Here is a 24499-nt window from a genome sequence, read left to right as displayed (position 1 = left end):
ACATCAATATGACTAACATTCAGCTACTGAACAGGCTAATTCGTTTTCTCTACACCCGCCTGGTTCTCATGCACCTTTGGCCTTGTTATAAGAAAGATGGTGATCACAATTGACACACTGCTAAAACATGCATTTCTTTTAAAGAACTGTAATTTTACCCCTGGGAAGAAAGCAGAACAAAATATAGGTAAGCCCTTAAGCTTGCTGTGTGATTATGATACGGTGTTGGCTATAAACATGTCCATGTGGAGCCTCTCCCTCCAATGTTGAGAGATTACTCAGGACACACACAGCAGCCTGGATAGCTGAAGTATGGCAGCGGGGTTCCAGGAGTCATCTTTTTCACTCTTTGAATATACAGAGAATGAGATCAGATCCAAATTGGCCAAATTCTCACACTGATGAGTACTCCGGAGATACAGGCAGTTCACAGAAGGACAAGAATCTGGTCGTGTGCCTGAGGGCCAGTCCTCCGCATGAGAAGGGTGAGTGGGGGCACGTTTAAGAGACAAGCTTGAGTGCAGTCTAGTATAAGACTGCAGTTTATCTTTGTGTTTTATATACTTGTACTTTTTGACATTTTACGTCTTGGATGTTTTTTTTACATCTGCGTTCGGCAGAGAAGCAGCCAGCACTGGGCTTTAAAAACCCCCCAAAGAAGTGTCTGCATGCAGCTACAGTACTTATCCACATTCTTCAGCGTCAGATTTACGGAGCCAAAAAGGCCATCTTGTTCAATAAATTAAACATTCAATACCACACTCAGGAGAGCCCATAACAACACTGTGGTCCTCTGACAAGCAGATCCAGAATAACAGCCCCGCCACTCGCTTTATAAACCACACTTACGCTATACAGTCCTGTGAACTGTTGGCCCATTACACTATTTATTGTTGCTAACAAATTCAGTGGATTTTCTTTATAGTTTTCCATTTTGGCTAGACAAGAACCACTGAGGATTGTGTGTGGGGCGAAAAGAAGGTCTGAAAGCTTTCATTTGACAATACCCTTTGCTTTCAGGGTTGAAGTTGCCCCTGCTTAAACATATTTGAACATATTTCAAATACAAAACTCTGTCAGCTTAAAACAAATAAGAATGTTATTAGTCTATACGTGGTTTTTTCAGGGGACCGCTGGGCAGACACCCACCCTCCCACTGCTGCCTCTCCCAAACAATTAATCTTCCTCGTCATTTACTGTAACTGAAGACATTACACAAGATGCCCCCCTGGCTCACCAAAGCTTACTGTCCAAACACAGGGATATAAAGGTGATTTATCACTCGCTGGGCCATTTGTACCATCGTACCTTGCAGGCATAGTGCAGCGTGGGTGCTGAGGTCTACTCTACACTGACGCACTGACGGACAGACCCCGGTGCCCATCAACACTGGTCATAACCGCACAGCTGAAAACCAAACCCGCCTTTCTACAAACTGCTAATTAGAGGGGAAAGCGCTCCGTGAAAGAATGTCTCATTTCAAAAATAAAGAACACAGAGGAGAGGAAAAACAGATGATTCATGCTCGTATGGGGCTGAACATCTCTCGCTGCTGAAGCTGAAAGTTTCTGCCCGATTTCTGACATGGCGGTGGTTGCGCCCTCATGCTGAGAGACAGTGGGATTCCAACAGTACACTAAACAGCCTACATCAAGCCTATCTCTCTGCATTTGTTTAGAGACAATGCTGGCTGATTGAAAAGACACTGTTCATCCCATTTCAGATGCTGGCTGATTGAAAAGACACTATTCATCCCATTTCAGACGCTGGCTGACTTAGAAGACACTGTTCAACCTATTTCAGATGCTGGCTGACTTAGAAGACACTGTGTTCACATCCCATTTCAGATGCTGGCTGATTGAAAAGACACCGTTCATCCCATTTCAGATGCTGGCTGATTGAAAAGACACCGTTCATCCCATTTCAGATGCTGGCTGATTGCAAAGACACTGTTCATCCCATTTCAGACACTGGCTGACTGAGAAGACACTGTTCAACCTATTTCAGATGCTGGCTGACTTAGAAGACACTGTGTTCATCCCATTTCAGACGCTGGCTGACTTAGAAGACACTGTGTTCGTCCCATTTCAGATGCTGGCTGATTGAAAAGACACTGTTCATCCCATTTCAGACGCTGGCTGATTGAAAAGACATTGTTCATCCCATTTCAGATGCTGGCTGATTGAAAAGACACTGTTCATCCCATTTCAGACGCTGGCTGATTGAAAAGACATTGTTCATCCCATTTCAGATGCTGGCTGATTGAAAAGACACTGTTCATCCCATTTCAGATGCTGGCTGATTGAAAAGACACTGTTCATCCCATTTCAGATGCTGGCTGATTGAAAAGACACTGTTCATCCCATTTCAGATGCTGGCTGATTGAAAAGACACTGTTCATCCCATTTCAGACGCTGGCTGATTGAAAAGACACTGTTCATCCCATTTCAGACGCTGGCTGATTGAAAAGACACTGTTCATCCCATTTCAGACGCTGGCTGATTGAAAAGACACTGTTCATCCCATTTCAGACGCTGGCTGATTGAAAAGACACTGTTCATCCCATTTCAGACACTGGCTGATTGAAAAGACACCGTTCATCCCATTTCAGACGCTGGCTGATTGAAAAGACACTGTTCATCCCATTTCAGACGCTGGCTGATTGAAAAGACACTGTTCATCCCATTTCAGACGCTGGCTGATTGAAAAGACACCGTTCATCCCATTTCAGACGCTGGCTGATTGAAAAGACACCGTTCATCCCATTTCAGACGCTGGCTGATTGAAAAGACACTGTTCATCCCATTTCAGACGCTGGCTGATTGAAAAGACACCGTTCATCCCATTTCAGACGCTGGCTGATTGAAAAGACACTGTTCATCCCATTTCAGACGCTGGCTGATTGAAAAGACATACACGACTGCAGCGAGTCGAGTGCAGCACCAGGGCCTGTCGCAGCCATAACCCCCGGCTGGAAGCCGGTTCAGAAACAAGGCTCAGACAACAATAGCGTGCCTCAGTCCATACGTTATTACTGCCGTCACCAGGTCAAAGCCGGGCTGGGATCAAGGCCTCCCCCGCTGAGATTTATACTTCTCCGTGGCGTTACGCGACAGGAAGCGCTAACGCTCGCCACGGACTAATCCCGCTGACAAAACGCTTCGGAATTCCAAGGCGAGGAGAACTTTTTAAGCGGAGGTGGAGAATTCCGCAACAGTGCAGATAGCACGGCGAGGGTTTCCGCGAGAGCCAAGGTTCGGCGGGTGTGTCGACTCGAGCGTTGGATCCGCGGGCCGTGGGGACGGACCTGAAATACAGGTCTGCTCGCCCGCCTCTTTACCAGAGCAGCTGCTTTCAGCGGGACGACATCTGCCCCGGGAAGTGTGGGTTTCACAGCTTTGAGCCGCTTCCAGCTGCTTTTCAAATTCTCAATTCATACCCAGATATCGTCCTTTTCATAACATGGGGGCATCACAATAGAATGTCTGCTTAATGAAAAAACCTTTAAAAAAAGGTTTCATTAAAAAGCTGTGATTATAGACATAAATATACCCAAAAAGCACACCTATGTAAATGACTTCTTTCTAGCCGTGATATCATTTTCATTAGTAACAATAGAGAAAGGAGTGCCTTTGAACCAAACCCTAACATAATATGACCCTCTGAAGCCAGTGAGATGCTTAAAAATGTTCTGAGACACCCCGAGGCACAACATCAGTGGCCTGGCCCCCTAGTGGTCAACTGTCAAACTGCAGCGGAACACTGCTGTGTAGCGCGACCCTTTCATGTCCGTATCGACCCGCGTTGCCAAGCGCACCGCGTCTTCAAACTGCTTTTCGCTCAATTTCACCTCCAGTGTAATCGAGTCTGAAATGACCTATTGTAGCTGTAAGCGGGATAGCTTTCTGTGGCTGTAACCATGTTCTCATACCTACTGCTGTAAAATGTGTCTGCAGTTAGTGACGCATCTCCCACATAAGACAGCCAGCTCACTACAGTGCAGGACATCATTGTCGAGATCTTAATGGCCAATCACATACAATGTCACCTGACTCACCATTTTCTTAAGAGGGCTAACTTTCTGCCTAGTTAACTATTCGGACTGCAGTTAGGGTCCGTTCGTGACATGTCTCCTATACAAGACCCTCTGCACACAGCTGTAAAGGATATCGGTCCAGAACCAGAAGATCCAGGTGACGTACATCCAGAACTTGGTGGCCAGGTAGATGCCCAGGGGCAGGGCACTGTGCATGGAGTGGTCAAAAAAGGCCCTGCAAAGACAGACAGAGAAAAAGATAGACAGAGAAAGAGGCAGACAGAGGGGGTAGTTGTCACCACTGCACAGAGAAACAAATTCATAGTGTGAATTGAAAGTCGTTTACATTTTCCATTACATGAAAATAACATTCTTTAACACTGCCACATCAACAGCACAAGAAAACCGCTAAGACACGTTCACACCCTGAGACCTGACGTGCCAAAATAAGGCTGCTGAATAAACCACACATAGGTGGCAGAGAAGGCTGACCTCGATTCACAGTAACCAAGCGATAACGTGCTACACAAATTTTAACTGAAGGGGCATTACGGACTGCTATAAAAACCTAGGAAGCACGTATTTTTGTACCCTCTACTTTTAGCCTTTCAAAAATGTTAGCTAGCTTGAATGAAAATCATGGGAGCTTTGCACAATCTGACTTTTTTAAGGGGATAAGATTCTTTGGCAAACAGCTGTACATGCTTTCACTGATAAAACGGTTACTTCTATTGACAGCTTTATCAATTACACGCTTGAACTACTGGAAAGGATGTGAACGAACATAAAAATAATATTTAAAAAAGTATTTTAGCATAAGCTTGGCTCCAGCACGAGTTGAGAAAGGAATATGCCACCTTCTCAGAAACGTGGGGGGAAAAAAAATGAAATAAAATCAGACTCCCGATCAAAAGCAAGTTTCGTGTCTTTCATCTCCTCCCGCGGGCTGTCAAGCTAATTTCGGTGATCGCAGAACCTTCCGGAGCGTGCGTGGGAAGAGAGATTCGAACGCCTGCGTCTATTTAAGTCAAATTTAAGGATGCAGGCTGATGGAAGTGTGGTGACATCACGCCCGAAGATTAATGGAGATTAAAAAGGCGAGCCGGGACTACAAAGCTCAATATGCAGCGTGGTACAGAGTTTAAACAGTAATGTATTCTGCCTGAAGCCTGCATTAGTTTAGTGAGCGAACGCGGCGCTGAAGACAGGCTTTGAAAACGCTGCTCCGTTTCTTTCATTGTGTTGCCAGTGTATTTTTTACTTTAGCTCATGATGGATTCTGTTGAATAGGTAACAGCTGATATATTTAACATGTAAAAGAACAGTTGTCAGCTCCCATTCAAACAGACAGGAAAAGTGTGAGAAGCACTGGGGTGTACTTTGAGAAGAATGAGAGCGTGAGAATGTAAGAGAGCCGGCGCTGGGGGCGTACTTTAAGAAGAGTGTGTGTGTGTGTGTGTGTGTGTGAGAGAGAGTGTAAGAGAGCTGGGTGATACATTGAGAATAGTGTGCGTGATTGTGCGCGAGCGTAAGAGAGCCAGGGCGTACTTTGAGAGGAACTGCAGGGCGATCCACACCACCCCGTACAGCAGGCCCTTGATGAGCCAGGAGTCGATGTCCAGGTCTGCGATGAAGCCCACCAACCAGACCACCAAGAAGGGCGTGCCCAACATCATCTTCTGCCTGAAGTCCTGTAGGGGGAGGGGAGGGGGGGGGTTCAGTGACAGGCAAAAACAGAGGAGAGAACTGTTACATTAGCCTGGTTATTAAAACCTAGGTTTTCCAAACTAAATAAAACGTTGTTCAAAGCGTTCCAATCCGTCCTTCAGTGCAAAAAGATCTTATACAAGGGGTTTATACTTTCAAATTCAAGTCAGCTGAAGATGAGGGAAAAAAACCGAAAAAAAAATTACATTTTTATTTGTTCAATATTTCATGTTCATGTCCAATAGCCAATCAGTTGTGACCTTCAACAAGATTATTTGCATATTACCCAGCATGCCCTGCAGACTCCATGACAAGGGTATGAGGCCCTCAGTCAACATGCTCATCCACATTTGACCGCCAATTTCCTGCACGACACGACCGCAATCTGTATGCCTAGTCATGCTCACAGTGAGAAGTGATAACGGCTGTGTGGATCTCACACAAAAGACAGGTTCGGACTCTAATCACCACCTTGGAGAAAAAGTTACTTCCCGCAGCTGTTTGGTGGGAAACCAAATTGACAGTCTGCACCTGCGACATCAACAAGAAGGCAGCAATTTCCTGGCAGCGGCCATTTTACAGTAAATGAGGGATTCCTTCGAGACAAAAGACTCGCACCCTCAGACACGGTAATGATAGTGCGGGGCCATTTTGTGACAACATTCAGAGAAAGAACTAAACCTTCATTCTGGCAGCCAGACTGGTCGTTTCTGGGAAAATACCTTTGTATTAAAACTCTCCTGAAATTAGTGCATGGCAATGGCGACCTGTCAAAAATATTGATTATTTTAAAGTGCCGCTATGCCAAGTCCACTTCAAAAGGGGCAAGGACTCTGTCAGGATAAAATGAAATCTTTGCACTTTCAGTCACTCTGGTCTGCTAAATGCCAGTAATGACGTGTAATGTAAAGTTGGTAGAAGAGCATTTAGAAATGGACCTTGCAAAGCAGATAAAAAAATATATATACTCAAAAAATATGTACCCAATCTCAATAAAACCTTCATTAAATAAAACATTTTCAAACACTAAACTAGTTTCACAGACACATATTAAGCTCAGTCCTGGACTAAATTGAGTTTTCTATGGAGAGTCGCCATGCAAGACTGAATTTAATCAAGAACTAGGCTAAAATCTGTGTCTTTGAAACTGGCCCCAAGTCATTGGGCAACAAATTTAATGTGGTTTGAGCTCCAAAACGACACTTGTTAAATGATGACTGTCGGCTTCGAATGCTGTGCGGAGGTGTATCCCGTCTGTACCTTGTCTCCCTTCAGTCTCTTCAGGTAGGAGGGGCTGTCGTAGCCCTTGGCCTGCCGTGCTTCCTGCAGGTGGTTGATCATCCAGGCGTTCTTTCTCTGTTTGGCCAGATCCAGCGGCGTCTCGCCCTAAGAAACCGCCAAGGACAAGGGAAACGGAGCTATCAAAGCCGGCAAATGTAAAAATATCCGGCCGACATGGTCCCACTACCGGATAAAACCGTATGATAACGGTTCCAAAGTAAAGAATCTTTAAACCCCCTTTCAATCGTGTACCTGCTTTGTAATCGCGTTTCTCTCTCTCTCTCTCTCAGCTGACATCTCAAGGAAACGGCAGTTGGTTCTCATATTTGCTGCCATAAGCGAATGTGAATACGGTGGAAAAAGTGTACCATCTGTCTGACACGATTCATTTCTGTGCTGCGGCTTCAACTGTCATCTCCACTGACAGTTACTGCCAGTGCAATCGCCGCTTTTCAAACTGCCAAGTGGAATGGTCCAATCACTCGTTAAATAAATAAACAAACAATAAATAAAACATTATTTTATGAAAACTGAAGCCTCTCGAGGATGTTTATGTCAAGACGTGATTTGAACGCGGTTGCTGTAAGCTAATTCCGCGGTTGTCAGTTCCCCTTTCGAATTCCTCCGAGGCTACGTTTAAAGTTTCACGAGCCGTGCAATACGGACCGTCATCCGTGAATCGGGCTTCCGCCGTTAACTCGGTGCGGTATTAATAGATGAAACAAAGAAATGTGGAGCTCCGCATCTGTTTCCAGGAATTGTTGCGTTTGAAACGGCACAAAAGAAGCGCTGTCGTCGTAGACAAGGCCTCAGATGTGCGCTAGGACACCCCACGCGGGGAGGAAAGAGGGGGCGAGCTCTTTTAACATTCCTCTCTGTGATCTGGGCTAGCTGCCTGGCTGCCTTTGAAACACAGCTCGTTATCGAACAATCGGTGGGACAGTCAATGTAGCTTTCAAAAAGACCCGAGAAAAGTTTGATCACAAACAAGTACTATTTGTGCATTCAGAGGAGGTTGTTACTGACGAGAGTAATTCAAACCTTAATGCAAAATTGTGAAAAAGAAATCAGCTGCCACATACAAAGCTATTTTGTATGATGCCCGTGCAACATTGGCCATATTCTCAGGCCTCTGACTGGCTCTTCCTCAACCACTTCCTGCCCTGGCCATAACCTCAGAATAAAGACAGGTCCTCTGGAAGAGGAAAGGTCATATTTGAGGTCCATTTAATGCGGTAAACCAGGGGTGCCCAATCAAGTGCCACAGAGGTTTTTATTCCAACCAATCGCTACACCAGCTGATTTCAATAATTAGTCCCCTAGTTAGTGAAATCAGCTGGTGTACTGATCCGAATGAAAACCTGCATACTCTCAGCCCTCCATGGCACATGACTGGGCACTCCTGTGGTACACCATAAATAAGTAATGAACACAAATAGAGAACCTCACACAAGAGCAGTGAGCTACTCTCGCCTGGGAGACCGTTGTCCTCCCGGTCTCCACGGTGACGGAGCTCACCTTGATGTTCTGCGCGTCGACGTTGGTTCCGCCGTCGACCAGGAGGCCGATGACGGTGGTGTTGCCGGCCAGCACGGCCCAGTGCAGCGCCGTGTTCTTGTGGTACTTGTCCCCCAGGTTCACCGACACGTTGAAGGTCAGCAGCAGACGGGTGGGGTCCACACTGCGGGGGGGCGGGGGAGCCGTGAGACAGCGATGTCATCACCGTGGGACAATGACCGTTAGAGCACGGGTGCACAACAAGGGCCGATACGTTTCAGGATTTCATGCCAACTTCTGGCCTTAATTACTTAATTGACTCAGTAATATCTTATCTGACATGTGTATAGTCAGCAAGGTTATAATACTGCTACAGCTGCAGACTGCAAGTGTATCCTGATGATTTTACTGTGGTACTTTAAGTACAGGCTTGAACCAGGGTAATTTATAGAGCCGTCAGCAAATTAAAAACAAGGCAATTAGTTGGAACAAAAAACAAAATCAAGACCGTAGTTGTGCACCCCTGAGTTAGCCACTGATATCATCACCGAGGGACAACACTCAAGACCTCAAAACAGAAGCAGTGACAATTGAATCTTGAATCAGTGGAACAAACATAATGAGGAATCCCAGCAAGTGGCTCATGTTAATCCAGACAGAATTCCAGTGGTAGAAACAGTTATTCACACAGAAGGTGGATTTTGGAAAGCTGTTGAAGTGCTTATTTTTAAGCGCGTATGAGGCTATTCCTGTGCAAGCTCGCCGTCTGTCAGGGGAACACCTCATTCTTTACACGGGTGCGCCTGGCAGCACAGAGCTGTTTAACACGGGCGAACAGAGAGAGTGCAGTGCATTTATAGCCCTGGATCTGGGATGCCGATCCAAAACCCTGTTGAGTTGGATGGCTTCCTAAAAGACAAACAATGTGATATTTACGTCTGCGAAAGACAGAGTGGCGAAGACAAGAAGCCACCACAACTCCAGCGACCACAAAACATTCTCACGTCGTGGCACCGATGTTATAACAAAGACACAACATTTCAGTAACATCGTGAGGACATTGTGTGTTAGCTGGGTTCCCATACACACACACTGGCTCTGAGTTCAGTATTAGAAGACGGTGAATGATGGGAGCAGGCGGTCAGCTACACAGGGTGCTGGCAGAACTTTCTGCAACAAAACCTGGTCCAGAATCGATTTAGCAAAACCCTTAACCTCACTCCAATCATTACATATCCAGGGTCAGCACCTTCAGAGCATGGGGAAAACAAACCACCATCTTGTGTGATTAATGTGCTACTACACAGTGCCTGTGGGTTAAGACCACCAACACAGCCCAGTCACTCCACTCCACTGGAGACATGACTGCCTAGACATCCTGCAACAGGTTTTTGTGTCATACAGGAGATAAACTGAACAGAGCGGAGGATAGCTGTTCTTATTGAAGCTGAAGGCTCCGTGACTGGTTACTGAGTCAGGGTTCTGACACACACAGTGCATGGTGCATTGAGCCCCACTTGGAGAGGATGTAACCAGTGTGGTTCAACGTATGGTACAGCTCCCCCTGGTGGACATAACCCTTAACATCTTCCATCGTGACCCTAGATCATCTGGTGAGTGAGCATCATTAAATTTAACCCCTATCCTGATGCCCAGCCACTCCCATTGGAGGTTGGTGCAAATTAATTTACTTGCAGGTTACAGACACACACACACACACACACCTGTGTGTTCTGTAGGCTGCCCACATCAGAGGAGTCATGCCGTTTTGATCCATCATGTCCACATCCTGCCATGGTAAAGAAGAAAGGGATGGGGTGTAGGGTGAAGACAGAAACACAGTCAGCAAGGTTATAAGGGCAAAATACAGTCCTATCAAACACATAGGAAAGTACAATAATGCAACCACTGATAAAGGCAAAATCCTAAGGGATATATAGATCTGCACCTGATCAGAAATAAAACACCAGCTAATATAGGAAATATCTGAACATACAGGCAGATATTAAGGGTTTCCAAAACAACAGTGAAATTGTATGGTATGGCTCCCCCTGGTGGAGATAAAAATATTAACATCTGAACCGTGACCAGAGATAATTTTCGGGTGACCCAGCAACATGGAGGTTAACCTTTGGTGTCTAGACCTGATCCTAGATCAGTACGATATGGCAGAAAACTGCTAAGAAAACTGCTTATAGTCCAGACACAAAAGCATAGCTGTGACCGGCTACGTGCATTGGATGTCACTGGTCACAGCGATGTTTGGTTTGTACTCTGGGTGGCTGAAGTGCGTTTATATATTTTTGCGAAGGATATCGACCACTGTCCATGTTTGACAACAATAGAACTGTCACTAATGCTCTGCAGTTTCAGTTGAGTGACACTATACTATAAACTGGCCTTCACAGTACAGCAATACAAGATGAATAAAACAGAACCAACCATAATATTGGCAAGAAAGTCCACACGAAATACGACAGCCAACCAGTGAGTGCTGTTAACTACTTAACCTATTTATGGGTCAAATCCACACTATTGTGTGTGTGTGTGTGTGTGTGTGTGTGTGAGAGAGAGAGAGAGAGAGAGAGCCCTGCTGGAGAAAACTATCAGCGCATCATATTCTCCACTGCGTCTCCATCTCCCTGACCACAGCTGTTTCCTGTAAGTGCCCCTGCGTGTGGATGCTGACCACAGATCGACCGGCACGTGCAGGTTTCTGCTGCGCTTGCATTTCGGGCCGAACTGTGACCTCACTGGACATTATCCAACCCAACACAAGCCCCGTCTCCACAGAGAGCCACAGCTGGGGTCCGCAGCAGATATTAACCACAGCCGCCCCTCCCCTGTACAAAACCAGCTCCGTGTTCATCACATCTGTCCCTCCTGCACAAAACCAGCTCCGTATTCACCACATCTGTCCCTCCTGCACAAAACCAGCTCTGTATTCATCACATCTGCACTTCCTGCACAAAACCAGCTCCGTGTTCATCACATCTGTCCCTCCTGCACAAAACCAGCTCTGTATTCATCACAGCTGTCCCTCCCCCTGTACAAAACCAGCTCCGTGTTCATCACATCTCGGTCCCCTCCTGTATAAAACCAGCTCTGTAGTCACTGTGTTTATAATGAACAAGCAATTGGTTTCAGCGCTATTAAAATGGCAGCAGCCAGCCGGTGCCGGCATTAAGCCGATATGCTGAAGCAAATGTCCGTTTGCGTGCTGTATGTTCAGTCGTCCAGATCGTCCAGATCTTGATCAGAGGCCGGGATGTTTGAACTGCGTGCCCGTCCAGCACCAGCAAATCAACATTCAAATGAAAATAATGTGCAAAGTCAAATTAATTTGTTCAGAGCCTCCAGCTGGCACCGCTCTCATTATCTTTCTGTAGCAGAGCTGGCAGGAAGTGAGTTCGGGGAGGAGAGGGTGGGGTGCATTCAAACCGATGTCCGGCGAAATTATACCGCATTAGGCAGCCCATACTGGAACGATCTCTGACTGAAGCGTATTTACCGGACCAAACTCGATAAACACCAAACGCACTGTCATTGGACAGGCAGAGCGTTTACCAGGCAGCCCAACACGGCAGGGTTTTTATTTCCAGGGAAACGGACGGAATTTTCCAGAGAATTACAGCGCATTATGGACGCACACACGGGCACACACAGAGGGCTTGAGCATTTGGCACAACTGATGACAGATCTCCTGAACAATTTTCTGTGGAAAATTAAGCTTGGAGTGCTGAACTGACTGGGTGTGTCCCTCCCCAACACCTATCCACAACCCCTCCCAGTGATGCCCATATTACCTTCCTTCCCTCAATGACCCTTGGAAGGAAGCTGCTGCTTACAAGACTACAAACAGCAGGTCCGCCCATGGGTTCAGCTCAGCCAACCACAGAAGCACATACTTATTCACCGGCAGTTTTTCTTTCATGTACTCTTATCAAATTTAGCTGCAGCTATGTTACCAAGCTAGCTATTTGTTCACTAGTTCTACCCACGGCCTTCCTGTCCTCGCAGAGAGAAGGAAAGTGCCTCGGGCCACAGCGACGCAATGAAACCCTGCGGCCACCAGGGGGAGCAGCGGGGGACGGAGCCTACCTGTCCCTTGGCGATGAGGTAGGCCACGATGGAGGTGTGTCCGAACTGGGCGGCGAGGTGAACGCAGCTGCAGCCCTCCCCGTCGATGAGGGAGGGGTCCGAGCCGAACTTCAGCAGCTGCACCACCATGGAGAGGTGGCCCTGTCTGGAGCAGCACACGCACGCACACGGTGAAGCACACATTGACTGCGTCCGAAATCAAACGCTGCATACTGCATACGTACACTATCCCATGGCGTACGTAAGACGGCTTTACTATACGAGCAAAAAGTCGATGGATTTTCTGACATACTACGTCAGCATAGAAAGCCGGGACTTTAAGCACAGGGCACGTTGACGATGGGAGCTAGTTGATGTGACTCGATGGAAGGAAAACAAAGATTTAAAATGGGAATTTATCCATTGATTTTAACTACGTCCCACTTGCATTTGAATTGTTCAACTTCCTCGCTGCTTTGATTTGAACACCCCCGCCTTCCTGGTTGCTCGGGTATCACGCTGTATCACCTATGGGCATCACCGATCACACTGCTCGTACCAGCGTAGTCCAGTGTTCACACACTATGATATTTCACCCAATGTAGTGAGACATCTGGGCAGTTTTAACACACTATTTTACGCAGCTATAGTTTCGGACTTACTAATACTATTTTGACACATTAAATAGTACATTGATTTCGGATGCAGCCCCAGTCAGCTAAACAAACACCCAGGGAAAGTGCTTGGTTGGACGCTCGATAATGTACATTTTCATGAGTGACTGGAGAGTGCTCGGTACAGTGGTGTTCTCAGCCCTTTCCTTCTGATTATTGAAGTCAGATTTTTACAGAACACGACATAAGCCTGCTCCACTTACGATTATACAGGCCAGAGTTATAGAGCTAAAATTATAGACAAAGCTAGAAATATTATGCAAAATCAATGCAAAATAATTCCAAGCTCTTTGAGGCTATGTATTTTAATTGAGGTGATGCAGATATTAAGTGTTGTTAAGCTGTTAGCTGCATAAGCCAGGCGTGAGCGGTACGTGAGCGGTACGTGAGCGGTACGTGAGCGGTACGTGAGCGTTACCTCGTAGCCCAGTGCAGCGGCGTGGAGTTCAGATCGCCCCCCAGCTGGTCCACGATGCCACCTTTCGATATGTAGTACCTGTGAAGACACGCCTGTCAAATTGCCCGTCTGAGCGTTTGTGTGCATGTGTGTGTGTGTGTGTGTGTGTGAGTGTGTGAGTGTGTGTGTGTGTGTGTGCGCGCGTGTGTGTGTGTGCGCGCGTGTGTGTGACTGTGTGTGTGCACATGTGCACAAGTGAGTGAGTAGGGTACAGTACATACTAGACCAGCTCAACCCTGTTGCATGTGTGTGTGTGTGTGTGTATGCGTGGTGCATGCAAGTGTGTAAGGTACAGTACTCATTTTAACAGCTCCACTGTTGCGCATGTGTGTGTGTGTGTGTGTGTGTGTGTGTGTATGCGTGAGTGCATGCATGTGTGTAGGGTACAGTACTCATTTTAACAGCTGCACTGTTGCACGTGTGCGTGTGTGTGTGTGTGTGTATGCGTGGTGCATGCATGTGTGTAAGGTACAGTACTCTTTTTAACAGCTCCACTGTTGCGCATGTGTGTGTGTGTGTGTGTGTGTGTGTATACGCGTGAGTGTATATGTGTAGGGTACAGTACGTACTTGACCAGCTCCACCCTGTTGTTGATGGCAGCCCAGTGCAGCAGAGTGACGTTCTCCTTGTCTGGCTGTCGGACATCGTATCCCGCCTCCACCAGCTCTCGACAGCGCTCCAGAATCCCATACCTGAGACACACAACAGCCAGGTCACACAGTGGCAAATTAAGCTCATCACACACACACACACACACACACACACACACACAATAATCCTCTCCCTCTCTCATACACACACACACATACAATCATCTTCTCTCACACACACACAATAATCCTCTCTCACACACACACACACACACACACACACACACACACACACACACACAAAAGCCATTCAAGGCTTGAGTTCAAATACATACAAAGCGGACTAAAGCCAAACCGACTGTAACTCTGTAACTGTGCTTTACCACAGTCTGAATAGGGGAAAAACACAACTGGAGTAGCCTGCCTGTTCCAACTTCTCCATCATTTAACAGATGTCCAGTTATACAGAAAATAACAATTCTTACTGTACTAATTTTAGGTGTACAAATACGCCTCACGCATACAGATTTACAAGACAATGTGTTCCCAGCTTTTGTACAGTATCAGACCTAATTAAACGCTGCCAGAATCCCAGGAGGCGACCTCGGGTACTTACTGTGTGGCTTTGACGATGTCCCAGGTGCTGTAATCGTCCACGTGACCTTTCCGGCCTACGTTCTCACTGTATCCATGGTTATAGTGGCTCTGTGGCTTTATTTCCTGGGGGGAGGGGGGGCCGGGTTGGGGAGACAGACAAATTTAATAACAAATATGGACCCATAACACATCAAAGCGTGGTTTCCCTGGAGACGGGAAGGCAGGCGAGGCAGTGCCCTGCATATTAACACGCAGCACAAAGTTAAACCAGACAGGGTTTGGCCTTTGCATTCAATTACCTTCTGTGATGCAGCCGGGTCAGTGGTAATTAACGTTCCTCTCCCCGGACGAGCCGCTACCAAAAGAGCCATTCTCTTTCCATTTCAGTGGAACGGATAACATTTTTGGTTTTTGCCAGGAAATTAGAAACTCATTTTTGCATTTGACATTTTGCCTGGAAAATATTTTTGGTTTGCAGCAGTTTTACAGTTGGTATGCTCTTTCTCTAGTGACACATGATTGTATGAATGAAGCGCTTTCGCATTGTTCATTTTGGTGTCGGTGCCCTCATGTCCAATATGATTTTGGCTTTACTACCTTATAGAATCTGTCTTATAATCTGTGTGACCCCTTAAATCAGTGGTAACCAACGCTGTACCTGGAGATCTACCATCCTGTAGGTTTTAACTACAACTCAGAAAGCACATCTCATTCGACAGCTAGAGATAACATAACATAACCGCGAGAACAGGCCATTCAGACTAGCAATGCTTTTCCTACCCCTAGGTGTACCTACTGCTCAGTTTGCCTAAAAGCTAAATAATATCTAGCACTGTATCAAGCCTGATCTTGAAACCCCCCAGTGTTTCTACCTTGGAGCCATTAAGGAAGTTTAAGCTAGCAAAGTTTTGTATGCCTAGCTTAAAAACTGAATAAATAGTCTGGAGGTATAGACATACAAGCTGTAGAAGAACATTACGCTAGCAAAGTTTTTTTTGCATCTCACACCACTGCAGCACATTAGATGCATTCTTCCTTCCCTGAAAACATAGGCTATACTCTAAAACACTGACCTTACCTGAAATGCAGAGCATTCAAAACCCCCTGACAGTATATGAAAACTTGGCCAGTTTGTGGGTATTAATAACAACTCAATAATAGAAGAACGGTCAACTCTGGATTTGTCCATAAGTGACTGAGGGAAACAAAGGCCGGATAAAATCCAACACATGGCGTTTTCTTCTGCCCCTTTCTGACCCTGAAATGACCTCCTGGTCTCAGGACACAGGCCTTCCCCATTCATCACCAATCAGATAATTACAAGTCCAGGCTAGCACAAAGGTAAGTGCAAAAGAGCAGGGCATCGTGTGATTTTGCGTTCTCCTTGAGGTTTCTGGTTATCTAATCCAATACAGTGGGGTCCCATAGTCTGAAACTAAAAGCCCACAACTGAGAAAAGGTTACCAAAGTCAAAGGTCAATATTTCAGGATTTCAGGAAGCTAATCGAACATAAGTTTCATAAGGCTGTGTTCCAGAATTTAGTCAAAATATACTTGGTATCCTCCAGCCTGAAGATGTATACTTGTTACTAATGGCTAATCTATAAAATACGGTCATGCAGTGCTGTCATATGTAGGCTATGTTTGTTTGCCAAGCTCCTATATAACCAAATGACATTAATCAAGTTAATATTTCACAAAATATTATTTTTTTCAAATATTCAAAGAATATGCACTTCTGCTTTGATTGCGGAGGTGCTTTGATCTCGGTTGACCTTTGAAGGTTCTTAAGTACAATGACTGGTGCCACGGTCTCTTCATGACGGCATACAACCCCTCCAGAACTGACTGATGCTACAGTGCCTCCATACCCTGCTATGGTGGAGCAGACTTTCTGTGTCACACGAGGTCCTTTGGGCAGCTGAGGAACAGCTCAGCTCTCGCTGTCAAGAGATAAAATATAAATCTTTCCAGAGGCGGTTCCACAAAATCAGCTCTTTCAAATCGATTAAGGGAATTCCCCCTTGCAATTCCACATAGGCCTATTGCCATCAGAAAATCCAAATTCATTACTTTTCATATAGGCTAGAGGAAATACATTGGACTGCACATGGGACATTCCATGTGTATTTGGACACAAATTTGCCTTGATATTCCAGATATTTTCCACAAGTGGGGCTAAGAATCCTATGCAGGAAGAATATTTGCCACATAGTTCACATTGGGGTCACAATTATTATTATTTTTTTTGAAACTTTGAGAGAAACCATTCTGGGGCCTATCTGCACCTATACGTGCCCCCTCTGACCCTGTATTTATAGTAAGCATCTCGGAATCATTTCTCAGCCAAAAGAACACACAGTAACTAATTTCCACAACATCAGCTGACAAATGTGCAAACACTGCATGCAGCAAAACTACAACACACATTCTCCCTCATCTGACCTGATTGTCCTCGTTATTTCAGCTATTTGCTTAGGGAAATGCCTAATACTTTCACTTTCATCAAGATATGAATGAATAAATTAATACATTAAGAGGCGTGCTGTGCAAAGCTAAATCCATTGTATTTTCACAATATAAATATTCCAAGCTATCGTCGAATGTAGGCCAAGTTTTCTATCACCATTTTAAGAAATCCTGCCATCAGCAGCTGCTAGATAAACAGCATCTTGCCATATTATAGTGCAACTAATGGACTCTTACATAACATTATGGCTCCCCAACCTACACTGTTCAATAAACATTTAGGCTAGTATGTATCTTTATCTTAAGTGAAACTTTAGAATTTAAAAAAAAGGGAATTCAATATAGAAAATGGTGTCTTCCCCACCACATCTACAGTTACCATGAGAGATTCTCTCAGGTCCACAATAATCTAACTTGGTTTGATTTGCGTCCCAATGCGTGGGAACTATAAATACACTCAGTGAGTGTGGGAGCCAACCCACGGAGCTACTCTGCAGCTGCCTGAACTAGCCAAGAGCTAGCGATGGAGGTCTCCAGTCCCCACTGAGCACTTACAGCACGGACATACGTTGGTTATGGACATGCACTTTTCTGTACGTCCGTCTGGATAAGAGCATCTGCCTATAATGTAATATAATGACGCACAATGCATCACTCGCAGTAATAAAACCTTAGTGTGTGAACGTCGATCACGGATACGTGCAGGACATGCGAAATTCCTAAATGTAGCCGTAAACAATAAAACAATACTCCGAATATACAAACAAATGTGACGAGCATTGTCCTTTGCCCTCGTTTTTAATATAGCCAGTATCCACCACTTTTAAATTGAGATTTTTAAAACAGCAATAACAAAAGTAGCCAGATATTAGCCTGTGTAACACGTTATTGATTCTGTTAGACAGTACCCCCTCCCCATCTCACATCCTCTCTTCCAGCCACCCCCCATTTATTGCAAATCACGATTAATCTTTTTGACCAAGAGTGATCATCGAATGAGAAGCCAAGCAGAACTTTTGTAGAACAAGCGGAGACGGCCATTGTCTCTAATAAAACGCTACAGAATTATGGCCTGCTGTTCTCATTTTATGATGAAACTCGTTCATCACTGCCTCGTGAGTGAAGCTTCACAGCAATACTAAAAACGGAAACTGAGCCCACAACAGAATCCACAAAAGAAAAAAAAATTGACGTTCATCTGTCAGTTTAGCTGCTAGATCAGATTATCCATGATTTTAGTCATGTGAAGAAATTCTCAAATGCATTCAGTTCAATTCAACTGCAGTTATATTATAATGGGGATTCTTCTTTGAAGAAAAACAAACCAGGTGGACGAACGGACTGTACAACAAGAAGATATTGTTAGTCATGAATAATTAATGAGAAAGGTCCATTGTGAGTCTGCGGTTTTCACAAAGAAACATTTATGGGTGACAAATTATGATAGTTCATTCTGGAAATGTATGCTTTGCGAGCAGCACATATATATTCGGCATACAATTCATTGATTAATTTTGTTCTCTGACGGCTATACAGAGACGCTCATTAAATCCTTATTTGGGCAGCTTTAACCTTTGTATGGATTAATTAGTCAGGGAATTGATTGCACTTGTCGGTTACAGGTTTAGATCTTATAGGGAACAGAAATTGCACTCTTGACTTCAGAAGCTCCGCTACAGAAAAACAATGTACTGAAAATACTGCCAGAGTCTATACGCATTACTATTCCGCATATTTAGAAAACATTGGAGTACATACAATTCCCTATATATAAAAAAATATATAAAAACTATATATCCCAAAATATGGGCAATGACGATGATACGGGGAGGTAAACAACCTTTTGGAAGACACTTATTAAGTTTAAGTTTCCTGGGTCTTTGCTGGTGTTAAGGAGTCGCTCCAGTTCAAATGGTCGGAAATCAAGGAACTGCTACTTGGTTAGGTCACTTGCTATTGTCATGCCCGTCGAGTATTTACGCGACTCACTGCAACGTTACTGTATGAAACACCGGACAGACAGCTGGCTAACATTTAGCACCTTGGTGGTCATATGCTAGCAAGGTTATCTTCGCTGGTTCGAATGCACCAACTGGTTGATTTGTTAAAATAAGCGCCTACCAAAACCTGGCAATCTTGACTGTACAGCGCTCTGCCCGTGAAACTCAAATGGCAATGTGATAATGCCTTAGCTGTCAGTTGCTAGATATTAATTTATAAACAAGCGACTTTCTCTGTTAAAGATGAGTGCATTTCAAGATATATCTTACGGAAATTCAAACTTCAGCAGAGTAGCCCCCAAGACAGCCCTGGGTAGCTTGGACACAGGCCTGTTTTTATTATTGTTAGCCACCTGGATAGCTAACAGCAAGATAGCTAGGCGTTTCATTGCGTTGAAAGAGCTATCAGATGGGTGGCTGCGGTTACGCTCTGTGACATGCATTGATGACAAGATTAAAGTGATGCTACATCCCAGTTACGCCGATTGCATCCCCGATAAATTGACACACTCCTACAGCACCGTCGCTTGCTTTTTTCCAAAGCAGAATTGCTGTGAAATATAGCTAGCTAGCAGCGTCAGCTGCCTAGAACATTGTTTCAACTAGCCAGGTTTTTCCATTAGCTTATCGATACAATCAATGCTCTGCTATTTCCCCAAATTGTTTACCCACACATTGCATGTCAATGCAGAATTTTACATTTGCTGACGTCGAATTAATGTCCCCATCCTCCAATAACGTTTGATTTTCCCACATACAATAAACAATCTGACAGATATAATTGGTGCTTGTCGTACCCCCCCTACCAGCCGAAACTATGAATGCTGAAGGAACACAAGCAACGCGTAAAGGGTCCTGATTGATAACTTATTACTCATCGACCTCGACGTGCACCAGTTCTTCAACCTTGCTCGATGACCAAATGACTCACCTCTGGATGGAGAATAGGGACACAGCCAGCTTCTTTCTCGTATTCATCCATAGCGTCAGCCATCTTGCTGTTAAACCTCGCTGAGCATTGTGGGAAGCAAGGATTCTCGTTCAGAGAAACAAAACCGGAGGTGACCGTGAGCCGCGTTCGAATTTTTCGAACCACAGAATTGTATGCGTATCGTGGTTCGAAGCGACCCATTCGGTGTGTGACGTGCGCATCCCTTTTACAATTAGCCTACATCATGTTTGCAGCTGCGTTGTGGACTAGTCAGTGCAGCCTAAACATTTTATGAATTTATACAGTTTACATCAACATCTCATATATTTGAAAGAATTTGAATTTGTAATCTTGTCTGTAAAGCCATTCCCTCCTGAATTTTTGAACTGATTAAAGGTTAGTTAAAATCCAATAACCGAATAAAGGGTTTCGCCTTCCTTTCCAGCAAACCTCCTATCCTACTTCAGAAAATCTGGAACAATAAATTCATAATAGGCAATATTTGAAAGAAGAGTATGCCTCAAAGCAAATGTACACTGTCTACTTATGTATTTAAGTTATATCTAAGTACTTACTAAGAATGTGTGTGTGTGTGTGTGTGTGTGTGTGTGTGTGTGTGTGTGTGTGTGTGTGTGTTTTGGAAGAAACCATTCAACATATTTTATGAGTGTAAATTTCTTATTGCCTTTTGGATATATTTGAGCCGGCATATTTGGCAAGGCACAATGGCAAGACAAAATTGGCTACTACATAAATGATGACTGCAAAAAACATTTTAAAGCCAAAATGATGGGCCAAAATCATGTGAGCTCAGCAATAGCAAATAGCCTGGTAGACCTCAGAAGACCACTGTAGTAGATGACTGAAGAATACTTTCAATTGTGATAGAAACCCCCCTTTCAATTGTAGTAGATCAAGAACAGATCAAGAAAACTCCAGGATTTAGGCATAGATGTGTACAAAAAAATAGAAGACTACACTAGTGTATAGCAGTGCATAGTGTATATGCCATGTACGGGGCGACATGGCTCAGGCAGTAAGATGGCAGTCGGAGGGTTGCCGGTTTGATCCCCGGCCCGGGCTGTGTCAAAGTGTCCCTGAGCAAGACACCTGACCCCCAAATGCTCCTGACGAGCTAAAATGTGAGAGAGTGTGAGAGTGTGTGTGAGTGTGTGAGTGTGTGAGTGTGTGTGTGTGAGTGTCTGTATGAATGGGTGAATGAGAAGCATCAATTGTACAGTGCTTTGGATAAAGGCGCTATATAAATGCCAACCATGAGTGTAACCGCAAGATGCAAACCACCGGTATGAAAGTGACAGGAAAAGGAAAGTGTGGAGTAAGAAAGAATCTCCAAATCCAAAGCTCACTGCACTCAATTAAACAAGGTAAATCAATAGCCAATTAGGTTGTTCAACACATGTGTTTCAGTTAATTAATTCAGTCCTTAAACTTACTAACGCAATGCAGGTTTGGCTCATTATCATTTGCTTTCTTTTAATTCTTCATTTTCTACCAAATCTGTTAGTGTTAGTGGCCATGTGCCCACTTTCACCAATTAGGAGTCTATTGATTCACCTCCGTCTTTATTATGAACAGTTTAATAATTGTGTAATTGTTTTCAGTATAGCCAAATTGGCACAACACTTATATCACACTGCTATTCTTCATGGTATGTATAGCTATTTCTGACAGTGTTTAAGAGGGTAAATAATCCCTCTAGACATGAAAAGGACCCAGCTGGAGACTTGAGCCCCCTGGTCTGAATGAAGTAAATAAAATAAAAAGGTTCTAAGGATTCTAAAAGTAGGACTACACTTTTGGACACCCCTACTGTGGGTCATACCATTTCTTGACCGTTGCGATTGTTTGACTGGGCTTGATTCACTCAGTACATTACCACTAATAGTTAAGACAGAATGTACCACAGGGATTGAGTTACAGGGGAGCCAGGAGCAAGCTCAGACCCCTGAAGGTGACCTGGAGGTGTGTACCACCCGGTTATGTATATCGTTCAACAAAAGTGCAGAATGTGGAGCTTCCATGTCTCAAGCATTTTGAGTCAAAGCATGACAGAGACGCAGTTGTAATACACTTTTACACCACTTGATGACGCTACGTGGTCGCATCAAAACACCAAAAAGAAGTTACGTAGTTACTCCGTAGGCTATGTGAAGCATGTACTGTATTTTATACATCTATAAATAAATAAAACTCGTCAAGTTACAGCCAAAGTTTCACCAATATTTTAATAATTGCTATTGCATTTTTCTTATAATTACTGCTATTTGGCTCTTTTGTTCATGCATCTGCCCATCTTAGTTTGGTTTCTTCAAATGTGATTTCACATCAAAGAAACAAACCCTTATAATAGTCAATGTGCATATAAGATGATTTACATAACCGTCATGCTCTGTAGTTAAAAATAGCACGCTCCATATGTAAAGCGCCCAATGATGTTAATTGATCCTTCACATTATAATGCTGGCTGCATAATCATGCATTGCTAAAAGCTATATGTGTGATATCATTTTGCTTTGCATAATTTTAATACCAGAAAAGAAAAATGCTCTCCATCAAGATAGAGTGTCACATTCGCACATACTTTGTAAAAAAAATCTCTGTGCCTTGCCACTTCATAAAATTAACATAATCATTTACCATTATTGGTTGAAGTAGATCTGAGCATATGCTGCTGTTGACCACAGAAGAAGCAATAGAAGAAGAAGCAGAAAAGGAAACATAAAATAACCAATCTTTGGGGGTTTATTGGGGAAATGGGTGAAGGTAAAAGGTATTTCTTGTATTTGTATGAGGTCACATTGTGCAGATACAGTTAAGGTTTGTAAGTACCATGACCACCATAATTTTTCCAGTGGGACACCCTGGAAACTGCTCACCCGCTTACCCATGGGCAATTTAGACTCTCCAATCAGCCTAACCTGCATGTCTTTGGACTGTGGGAGGGAACCAGAGTACCTGGAAGAAACCCACACAAACATGGGGAGAACATGCAAACTCCACACAGAGAGACCCCGGCCGACGGGGATTCGAACCCAGGACCTCCTTGCTGTGAGGCGGCAGTGCTACCCACTGCACCATCCATGCTGCCCCATAATGTAATGTAATGTAATGTAATGTAATGTAATTACTGCAATTACAGGACAGATTTGTTCTTGTGTAACTAGGCAAAACCCACTGCAATCAGTTCACAACTTTATCAAGTATGTAACATTGTTAAGTTAAGACAAGTTATGTATTACCAAATAGGCCTAGTAGTTGGCTAATTGTAATAGTAGAAAATTCCTTGTTAATTTTGCATAGTAAAGCCATTGATATACACTCAGAGAGCACTTTAATAGGTATTTATTAGACTTTTCTTCTGCTACTATAGCATATCCATTAAGAGGTTTGGCGCGTCGTGTGTTCAGAGATGCTCTTCTGTTGTAATGTGTGGTTATTTGCGTTACTGTCACCTTCCTCTCAGCTGATCAGTCTGGCCCTTCTACTCTGACCTCTCTCATTAACCATGCGTTTTTGCCCACAGTTTTTGCTGCTCACTAGATGTTTTTTTTTTGTTTTTCACACCATTCTTTGCAGACTCAAGGCTGTTGTGTGTGAAAATCCAAGGAGATCACAGTTTGAGATATTTAATCCACCCTGTCTGCTACCAACAGTTATGTATTTAGTTGCTGCCACATGATTGGCTGATTCAATATTTGCATTACAAGCTGGTGTACAGGTATACCTAATAAAGTGATCATTGAGTGTATATATCACAAATAAATGTGCTGTGCACATTCGCTTCTCTGGTTAATGTGGCTTGATTTTTGTGCTTTTGCATTAGCTAATTTGCCGGCAGGTGCCGCTCTCCTCCAAATTGTTGGATTTAACAATAATTTGGATTGTATCATCTGCACTTTCCTTTAAAAACGGGTCCATGCTTATGTGAGAGAGACACACACGCTCGGCTTTACAAGCAAGATTTTGCTTGTGTTACTTAAACCCTTTAGCTCTCTGTGCACTTGTTCAACACATCAAGATTCAACATTACCGTTCACATTTCACAACTAACCACCCAATTACTGGACTTCAGAAGTCAAAATTAATCGAACGATGATCGGAAAAAACAGCGTGCCTCTAGGCAGTTTAATCTATCACAGAGCAGAGTTTGACAGGAAAG

At 44.2% G+C, this 24499-nt stretch overlaps 1 protein-coding gene across 1 annotated transcript in view; it reads right to left on the bottom strand.

The window, feature by feature from the left end:
• zdhhc17 (zinc finger DHHC-type palmitoyltransferase 17) overlaps positions 1-20400 on the bottom strand; it is a 29654-nt gene extending 9254 nt beyond the window's left edge. Inside the window, exons 1-10 of the mRNA XM_061251085.1 lie at positions 20320-20400; positions 14939-15042; positions 14302-14424; positions 13694-13771; positions 12623-12767; positions 10246-10310; positions 8543-8705; positions 7004-7129; positions 5585-5727; positions 4171-4271 (exon numbers count right to left, since the gene is read on the bottom strand). Of these exons, the coding sequence (XP_061107069.1) occupies positions 4171-4271; positions 5585-5727; positions 7004-7129; positions 8543-8705; positions 10246-10310; positions 12623-12767; positions 13694-13771; positions 14302-14424; positions 14939-15042; positions 20320-20382 (1111 nt within the window). The 5' untranslated portion in view covers positions 20383-20400. The remainder of the gene's footprint in view (positions 1-4170; positions 4272-5584; positions 5728-7003; positions 7130-8542; positions 8706-10245; positions 10311-12622; positions 12768-13693; positions 13772-14301; positions 14425-14938; positions 15043-20319) is intronic.
• Positions 20401-24499: the final 4099 nt, after the last annotated feature.

Source organism: Conger conger, chromosome 8 (genome assembly GCF_963514075.1).
Source record: "Conger conger chromosome 8, fConCon1.1, whole genome shotgun sequence".
Lineage (NCBI taxonomy): Eukaryota > Metazoa > Chordata > Actinopteri > Anguilliformes > Congridae > Conger > Conger conger.
Note: the sequence above shows the minus strand (reverse complement) of the source record. Positions and strands in the feature narration are given on the sequence as shown.